General features: G+C 35.3%; 1 protein-coding gene and 1 long non-coding RNA gene across 2 annotated transcripts in view; both read left to right on the top strand.

The window, feature by feature from the left end:
- LOC142349850 (uncharacterized) overlaps nucleotides 1–1,907 on the top strand; it is a 2,410-nt gene extending 503 nt beyond the window's left edge. Inside the window, exons 1-2 of the long non-coding RNA XR_012760850.1 lie at nucleotides 1–112; nucleotides 1,630–1,907. The exon at nucleotides 1–112 is cut by the window's left edge and continues 503 nt beyond it. This is a non-coding gene — a long non-coding RNA (uncharacterized LOC142349850). The remainder of the gene's footprint in view (nucleotides 113–1,629) is intronic.
- Nucleotides 1,908–3,415: 1,508 nt separating this feature from the next.
- LOC142349847 (uncharacterized) lies at nucleotides 3,416–4,907 on the top strand. The gene is made up of 2 exons (XM_075401660.1): nucleotides 3,416–3,512; nucleotides 3,653–4,907. Exon 2 carries the CDS (start codon nucleotides 3,767–3,769, stop codon nucleotides 4,631–4,633), a length of 867 nt encoding a protein of 288 aa, XP_075257775.1. The 5' UTR covers nucleotides 3,416–3,512; nucleotides 3,653–3,766; the 3' UTR covers nucleotides 4,634–4,907.
- The last annotated feature ends 4,941 nt before the right edge of the window (nucleotides 4,908–9,848 follow it).

The following is a 9,848-nucleotide window of genomic DNA, read 5'->3' as shown; positions in this document are numbered from 1 at the left end:
CTTTATTACTGGTGGCTTTCGATGCTGTAGTTGGACGCTATAAGTTACTGTTGATTGTACTGGCGTTATTAATTGTTGCCTTTATCAGCTACAAAATACGCTACAAGTCAAGGTAACACGGCATCTTGTTAAGGAAGACGGCATCTTGCATCAGAAAAACAATGCTCTGTAAGAAAAAAATAAGGTAAATCAATTGTTCCGAAGCAAATAATTTTGAGCATAGGCATTTTTTTCATGTTTTTTTTTCAGAAAATGGACAGTTTCAAATTTCCACATCAAAGAAATATCGGATTCTTGTTTCAATTTTTGTTCTGCTTTGCTAACTGTTTGCTTGATTTAAAGCTATGTATATTTTCATGAGTGACTCAAATATACATGGGAGTTTTTAACGTTTTTGTTAAAATATCATTCTGAAATTTGATAACTGGCATTTTGTCTATCAAAAGCTCAGAACATTTTTTGAATCTTACCGGAGATTCTAACTAGCCCGTACGTTTAACATAAGGCAATAAGCCCAAATTAATCTATCATTTAATGCGTTACAACCTTACAAGTTCATGGGCTGATTTTTTAAAAATTGATTTGATTTCGCTGAACATCGAGTTTTACACCAATTAACTTAAAATTTTGAAATTCTTGGCTACTTTATTTGCTCTCAAACAATGTTGACTGGAGATTTGGACCCTCTCTCGTCCAGCCCTCCCAACCCTGCACCCGCCAGCGCTTGACCTCCTACCGCTAATGCAAGCATCCTTAAGCACAGCTGGCTACTACCACTTCAAGTCCACTCCCACTTCACCCCACTCCCTGAACATTGTTTCATCCGTAACCCTGGAGCTCAACTGCCCCTCCCCCATGGACTGCCCCGTCGCGCTTACCCCACGCCCATTCAATTGTGCTGAAGCTAGCCTCCGTAAAACCTAGGTAGCTGCTGACGAAGATAACCGCTCGCCAGTCGTTCTGCTTGTTTTCTCAACTGACGATATCTTCTGGTCACCTAATGGCTATTTTGGGAAGTCAAATACAAGATTTTGCTGATGTGTTTATTATTAGGCGATTTTGCAATCGCAAGTGTTTATAGTGCGGTGCGTTTTCTGCATGAACGCCGTCGTAGGTGACAATCGGTCTACATCTTAGTGAACAGTAGGGGAGTCGTTGTTCTCGGCGAAGGGGACAAGGAAGGTGGAATACGCTGCAGTGCGCTGGACTGATGGTACAAAGTTGCTACCTCGGCAGTATCTAGTTCTAAGTTGTGCCAGTACAAAAAAAACTCTTCGGCGGCTCATGCTTTCACATATAACTGTGCCTGGTATCTTTTCCAAAGTTTTCTGTCATTTTTTTCTGTTAATCTTTTTGAAAGGATTATTTTTTGACATTTTTTCTTTTGAAAGGATTATTTTTCGACATTTTTTCTGTTAATCTTTTTGATAGGATTATTTTTTTTTTGAAATGCATGATATTTGCAGCAAATATTAGTCGATTTTTCTTTTGATAGTTTAATATTGTAATGGGAGCATTTTTATTACACTTGTTCAATTTTTAAAAAAATTTTAAGATTGTTCGTAGAAAATATGCTGGTTACAGACTTTTTGTTAATTTTGATAAATAACAAAAGCCGTGGTCTGCAAGAATACAGCGCAGGAAGCAAGCCTTTGGTTGCTCGGTGAACTTGGACTGCGATATTTCTAGTGAGAACTTGGTTAATAGAATGGCTGTGTTCGAAGCTCAGCAACAGACGCTGATAGCAAAAGTTGAAGCTTTATCCACTGCCTTGAACCATGCATTAGAGCAGAATAGTGCTTACACATGTCCGAATTGTGTATTGTAGTTATTTAATTTTATCTCAACTAAAACTACATGAAACAAAGGAAATTGGGCTGCAATTTAATTTTGCTCTCGTTAAACAATGAATCAGTCTTTGAATGCCATAACAAGCAGCTGAGTGGAAAGCTGGGTGGTGACATCGTCGTGTTTCTTATGTTTGAAGTAAGAACAGACATCTTTCTGTTCAATCATTATAGGTTTAATAAAAAAATGTTTTCTCACGGTGCTATACTACTTTAAAATGAAGGAAATTTCTCCCTAATATTTATTAACCAACACTCAAAAACCAGCCCTCTCGAACTACTTCATTTTCATTGTTTTCTATTGCAAGAAGGCAAAAACAATGGGTCGTGTACTGGTTTTAATAAATGAAACGTTTCCAGTATAAGTGAGATTTAATTTTTAACTAATATTAAAAAATCAAACCGCTGCATATTTATCAGAAGTTGATGTCGTTGAATTTTTTTCAGGTCAGTAATATGGCGTTGATTTTGATGGACTGATTTTTATCTATTTGATGTGACGGTTGAAGCTAAGCTAAGAAGTAATCTATAACAAGACAATCATGGGCAGTGGGTGTGGGAAGAAAGTTGCAAAGAAGAAAAGAACAGGGGCTGGCAAGAATGCGTCGCGACTGAAGAAAGTTCTGCAGAATTTGGCCCAGGAAGTTGAAGAAAGTAATCGGCCGAGTGTGGTATGTTTGGCCTTTTTTTATTACTCGCAATTATTCTATTGTAATTGTTTTGGTCCTGGTGGTCGTTTTATGCAATTTTTGGCGTGATCAATTTTTCATCCAGTGATTTGACTTTCGTCCTCCAAAACGAGATAAACTGGTAAAGCCCGAGGGCAATAAATCCATTTGTAGCTCTATGGGGAGATTTTTTTGTCGAGTCACCTCATCAGGGATACGTGCAAGAGAGCCGACGTTATAAAGAGCCGACGTTAGAAAGCGCCGAAACCTGACTTTATTTAAAAAGAGCCGAAAGCAAAAAGTTGCCTTTAATTACCCTAAATTGTTAGTTGATTACCAAGAAAAGTACTTAAGGGGGTTAATTGGTCTTATGTTCGGTTGTGATAGTTTCATATCAAGTCCCATAAGCCGATAAGGCATGGCCATGGCCCGCTATAATTTGAAGATATTTATTTATTACTTCGCTTTCAGTTTCTTTTACTAGAAAATATTAAAATTTCATTTCTCAAATACTCCGTTATGATTGGCTGAGAATTTGGTAGTCTCATTTCAGAAGGCAATTTAATTGGCTGCAAAATTTATCGAATAATAATTTAAATAAATTTTCGGCTCTCTTTCAATCGGCTCTTTTCACTTCGGCTCTCTTGCAAGTCACCCCTCATCAGACATGACCAGATAGTTACTTTCAATCAGCTGAAGTTAAGTGGCAGCCGCTTACTACTAGAAATCAAATTAAAAGTGCGCTAAAGTTAGTTGTATTTCATTTTAGATCTTAAAAGTGACATATAACAAGCTCTAATAACATCCTTTAAGACCCCTCAGTAGCGTTGTACCCTCTCCCCTGCTGAAGTAAGGTATAATTGATGTGTCGTTTGAGAGCAATTCGGAGAGGGCCATAGTCGGCTGTTTTAGGTGATGGATTTGGCATCTACAAGTACGCTTTAAGAAGACAGGTTTCTCCAAAGTTTATTGCTCTCAAAAAAGGGATAATTAGTTGGTAATTAAATTATATCCATTTTTTAAAAAATTCAATAATTTTAAAATTGGTTGTATTCATATATGAGAATCAAAAAAATCTATTAGATAAAACTGGAAATTGTTCTCTGTATTTTTTATTTTATTTTTTTTTTGTTTCAGGAACCTAATTTGCTGGACAATCAATTTCTAACAGAAACTAAAACAGAAGCTAACTTTATTTCCGGTGAGACAAATAACAACAATACTATTTTTATTCAGAGCATAGATAAAGCAATGAAGTTAGACCCAGATAGAAATTTAGACAGCAATAGTTGGTCGCTAGCTAGAAATCAGGATATAAATCATAACTCAACTGCAGATGTAATCGAAGATATTCTGCCTTCGAAAGAGATGACAATCAAAAATAATTTTATGGATGCTTATGAGTTGAATAATAATAACAACAGTGGATACAATACAACAGTTCTTTCCAAAATTTCTGAGGCTGCAGAAAAAGCGGATGATTTTGATATTGTCGCCAATGGCTTGTCACCTCAAATTATAATTGCGGACGCTAAAAATGTTGAATCTCCTGAATTTGAACAAGAATCGATGAAAATTTTAACGTCGACTACGAAACACGCAATATCAGAAGTTAATCCTCAAACTGAACTCGAATTACATCCCCAGCTTCAAGTTGAAGCAGTTGCAGAAACAGAGCCGGACTCGAACCCTCTACCTCAACAAGAATCGAATACACCTCTTCAATTTGAGTCAAACTTAGAACTAAGCCACGACGTGAATCTTGTAAACAAAGGGGAAACTAAAATTTTGTCGTCTGGAGTTTCACAGAGTCGAAGATCAAAGAGAGATACTGTGAAAAAGGCGACAGAACCGGTCGCAGAAATTTCCCGAAGTTTGCGTAAACGATTGGGTGGGAAAGTGGAGAAAGCCACGAGAGCTATTGCAAATACGACCGTTCCGAAACGAGCTCCGAAAGGCTTCAGAAATATGCTAATTAAATCGTGCCTTGGTGTGAAAAGAGTTCTAGTAAATACTAAAATCGTGCTTGAGGAAGAACCAGAAAACAAAGCTTTAAAGTTTGAAAAATCTATTTTGGCACCAATTGTGGAAGAAGATGAATGTGTGGAATCTGTTTGATTATATAAACTTTGGAACGGATATTGACTAGAAGATTTTCTCGATTGCAAATTTGAGCTACCACGTGTTGTTTTTTTAATCTTTATAGGTTAATGTATTTGTTATAACATAGATTGTGTTTATTTGACGTGTATTCCCTCTTCTTTTCGTAACCATATTATAAACCATGTTCTTATCATCTGTTACATCTGTTAAAAGAGCCATCATTCAGAAGGCGAAGCTCCACAAATATATATGCTAACAAATTCTATTCGAGTTGAAGCGCTTTTTGAGAGGCACTTTTTTTCAACGGTCTGAGAACTTGGGAATACAATTAGCTTGATTCTATCTTTTACCAAAAAAATGGTTTGATAACAGGATGGTCTCGACCGTACAACGTATTGCAGTTTGAGATCATATTACAATTTGGTAATACTTTTGAAGCGTAAGTGACGTTTTAATCTTCTAACTTACCTGCATGAGAGGAGCAGGTCCACTTGTTCAGCTGTCCATTAATAGTATCCGCTTATAAGGTTCTTTTTTTGTGGTGACTATGTGAAAGGAAGTAACACATTATGACAAAAGAAGCGAGAATCAAGGAGGCTCAATATTGGCGCTTCTTCCATGAAAAACAATCAAAAATGGAAATTGTGGGTTGTCCTTTTCGACTGAATTTGAAACGGGTGGATTGAATGAAATGCTTACTATAGTCTTCATATGTCTAATTTTTCAATGGGATGTAAGAAACTACCAAAATTGGGCCTGGTCATGAAACTACATCAATTCATAAAGTGAGATGTATCCAATTTACATAGCTGTACCCAATTTCATTAAAATTGACTAAACTCTTAATAAGCCTGAAGAGATGGACTGCAAAACAAAAGAACAAAATTCGAAAAAAAGTAATCTCAACTTTTTTAAACACTCCTTATGTAGTCAAAAGTTTTGAAGTTGAAAATTGTCAATGATTTTTATTACCGCAGTCTTTATAGACTATTCTTGATGGTATTGAAGGACAGTCCTTTCGGAATGAAAAGAGCAGCGAGGAGTATGGGACTCAAGAGTTCTCCCGATAGCTTAATCAAATTAACCAAAAGAGATCTGCATCAAATTTATATATTTTACATTTAACTAATAGATCCTTTAAAAACATCATGAAGAATTAGATGCAATGATTTCTTGTTTTGACTCTCTTCCTTCCATAATCGCTTTTAAAAAGTCTTGGCTAGCGAATAATTCGAGGTTATTCAAAGTAAAAACTATAAAACATTCTTGTTAAATCAAGGAATGACAGGGTTGGAGGTCTCATGGTTCAGTTAGGCGATGCGGTGAACCTGATTGAAGAGCTGAATTTTAGTTTTGATGAGTCTTTTGTTTATATCAATGTTGTAGATTTGAAGACTGCTTTGTTAGTTGTATGTAATCCTCAACGAGTGGACAAGCAGACTTCATCTTTAAGCTTGATAATACTTCAAAAAATTTCTGCAACGTTCTTGACAGAATAATATACTAGTAAATAATGGGTCAATTAGTTCATATCTATCAACAATAAGATAAAATGGTTCTGAACTATGTTCCCTTGCGCCAACTCGCACTAGCCAAAATACTGAGGCTTCTTTTTCGTGAATATATAAAGAGTTCAGAAAGGGGTTTTTATTGAGAACCAAATTTTTTATGCTCGTCTTCCCACCGTGCCCCAATTTTAAGCGGATAACAGAATAAATTCTTAACTTTTGTCGTGATATCAGTTTTTTTTTAAAAAAAATCTAGCAAAATGGCCTTTTTCGTTAAATTTTCTGAGTCACTGATTGAAATGAAGTACGCAGATCAAAATAAAGAAAACAAGTTAAAATTGCTTTTAAGAAATCTGAAATTGCCTTTCAACGACTAATTGATATGTGTGATATATATCAAGATCAAATCGGAAATACTGCCGGACAGCTAAATGATTTGATCAAACATTTTAAGTTGTCGCTTGAAAATGCAATAATTTGCGCAAACGTGTGGAAAGTGGCGAACAACGCAAAATTTCGAGAAATTTAAAGCGCTTCGTACTTAAGTCAAGAAAGAATCAAAGCCCAGAACAAACGTTACTTCGAAAATTTTTGTTGGTAACTCCAAACAAGTTTTAAGTCTTTCGAATGGGCTCAAGGAAAGTGCTTCCAGAAGCAATCAACCTTCCTTTCATACTGAAAAACGATCGAAGAAATAAAGATAACTTAGCAATTGCAAAAGCACTCTTTTTTTTTCCATATTATTTGGCGAAATCTGAATGCGATTCCAAAAGAGATCTTTGTTAGTCCTCAGGTGAACGCAGAGTGTATGGGTTGAGGCTCTATCTAATTAGTTGCCACGAAATCTTTCACAACCACGAAATCAACCAAATCTTTGAATATCTAAAGAGATTTTCTCTTCGGGAATTGACGATATTAGTAACATCTTGATTGGGAAAAACAGTTACCTCATATGCAAGCATCTTGTTTGTCTTGTAAACATCTCTTTTAAAGGGTCTTTTAAAGTTCGAAAGTGTCTTTAAAGAAAAAACTGCACCTGCATAAGACTGGAATCAATGACGATGGGAACAACTACAGACGAGTATGGCAGCTCATTTTCTGGAGTTATATACTTGAATGCGTCTTTTTTGATTAAGTTTATAAATACCTTCGGTTTATTTCATCCTGAACACGAATTCGCTTAAAATTCTCTGTTTACCTGAGTCAGAAAGTTGCATATATATTAACGTGCAGATAGATAAAAAGTGAAGTGCTCAACGCAGTGTGAAATGGAAATTTTCTATTCTTTGCGTAATTGTGTCAAGTTTAAGGCCTTTTTTTAATGTATTTTAGTGCATTTTTTTTCATCAAATTTTAAACCAAAAAATCAGTACGTTGTTTTGATATATGAATGTTTTCAGTTCAGCTGCCTTGAAACGCTTGTATAGCTGGAGAAAAGTTTCTGAGACTCATTTCGTTCCCAGAATGTTACTCATCTTTTCGAGAAATATAAAATCTTAATTTCTCACGAATTGCATGTGAATGAATTTTCAATCGTTTTGATAAAATCATTAAAATTCACGCTGACACATCAATCATTTATATACCTGTTAATTTCGATCAACCCGTTTTACAAGAAGATCAATGAAATGTTCGTTTAAAAACTCCAATTGTAAATGAAAACTTGAACGGAATTCAATGAGGTAGAGATGACAAGCTATTCAACCATTCATCTTAACAAAATGCAAATAAATGGATTAAATGCAAAACGTTAGCAGACATTATCAGAATGGGATGAGAACGTTTCTTCCGTTCATTTTTTGCCTTTCGATAGAGATTTACAATCAATATCGGATCAAATAAGTTTGTTTTTTTTTTGCGCAAACTCAAATATAAAATAATCTTAATCTATATTGTTTTGAAAGGGCCAAAAAGTGGAAACAAACGATAAGAACGATTGTTAATGTCATTTTTTTAACAGAGAAACACACTTGAAGTGTTTGATTGTAGAAAAACAAAACAATGTAAGTGATCATTTATCGGGTTTTAAGGAACTCGATGTGTTAGTGTTTCTCAAAGAATCCGTAAGAATTTTGTCTTTGTTGACTGAACTTTGGTGCTTTTAAATAAATTTCAACCATTACTTCGAACAAAACCTTAATATAGACTTAATTTTTGTTGGGAACTCAAAGCAAGTTAGAAGTTTATTTCAAATGAGCTCAAAGGAACTGCTTCCAGAAACAATAACCGTTCCTTGCATACTGAAAAACGATTGAAGAAATGAAGATTACTTAGCAATCGCAAAGGAGCTCAAAATTTTTTTCCTTATTTTTGTGCGAAATGTGTATGCGAAAAGAGATCTTTGTTAGTGCTCAGGTTCACACTGTGTATGGGTATGAGGCTTTATTTAATTAATTGCCACAGAATCTTTCACAGCTACGAAATCATCCAAATCTTTGACAATCTAAAAAGTGATTTCTCTTCGGGAATTGATGATATTAGTAACATGTTGATTGGGAAAACCAGTTCCCTAATATGCACGCCTCTTGTTTATCTTGTAAAACAGCTCTTTTAAGTGGTCTTTTAAAGTTCGCAAGTGTTTTGAAAGGAGCAAAAACTGCACCTGCTTCAGGCTGGAATCAATGACGTTGGGAACAACTACAGACAAGTATCGTTGCTCATTTTCTGAAGTGATGTACTTTAACGCGTCCTTTTTGATCACATCTATGCATACCTTCGATTTATTTCATCCTGAGCTGTTTGTTTTTTGAAAAAACAGCACAATGACGTAGCAAAGTTAACAGAAACGATTCGTGAAAGCAAAAAGTTTTCAAGTATTTGCCTTTGCATTCTCTTAACAATGCCTTTGATGCTATTGGCCACCAAATCCTGTTAATAAAACTTGATTCATTTGGGATAAGATGATAGTCTCTTAACTGTATTTGGGTTTGATTGTCTGAAAGACAGCAACGGGTTTCGGTGCATACTGTCTCTGCTTGGCAGAAAATATTTTGTGGAGTTCCACAAGGCTGGATTCTTGGCGCACTTTTTTAAAAAAATAACTGACCAAAACTGCGGAATTTTCTCTTTACCGGTGATGCAACTTTAGAAGCAGAAAATAGTGATTTGGCTGCAATGAAAAATGATTTGGTAACCACAGAAAAAAAGCTAACTCCAACAAGCTGTCACTTCTCCATCTAATGCCAATCTTGCCTCTAATGCCGATCGTGCCTCTAATGCCAATCGTGCAACAGTACCTCTAATGCCAATCGTTTTCCGAATTTTTAATTTAATGAAATTAAATTTGTTTACCTGTTTACCTGACTCTGTTTACCTGAGTCAGAAAGCTGCATATATGTTAACGTGCAGATAGATAAAAAGTGAAGTGCACAACGCAGTGTGAAATGGAAATTTTCTATTCTTTGCGTAATTGTGTCAAGTTTAAGGCCTTTTTTTAATGTATTTTAGTGCATTTTTTTCAAATTTTAAACCAAAAAATCAGTACGTTGCTTTGATATATGAATGTTTTCAGTTCAGCTGCCTTGAAACGCTTGTATAGCTGGAGAAAAGTTTCTGAGACTCATTTCGTTCCCAGAATGTTACTCATCTTTTCGAGAAATATAAAATCTTAATTTCTCACGAATTGCATGTGAATGAATTTTCAATCGTTTTGATAAAATCATTAAAATTCACGCTGACACATCAATCATTTATATACCTGTTAATCTCGATCAACCCGTTTT

Source organism: Convolutriloba macropyga, chromosome 11 (genome assembly GCF_964194025.1).
Source record: "Convolutriloba macropyga chromosome 11, txConMacr16.3, whole genome shotgun sequence".
Lineage (NCBI taxonomy): Eukaryota > Metazoa > Xenacoelomorpha > Acoela > Convolutidae > Convolutriloba > Convolutriloba macropyga.
This window is presented reverse-complemented; position numbering and strand designations above follow the sequence as displayed.

What these genes read in the sequence shown, in the direction of transcription:
- LOC142349847 (XM_075401660.1), top strand. Translation starts at nt 3,767, where the DNA reads ATGAAGTTAGACCCAGATAGAAATTTAGACAGCAATAGTTGGTCGCTA.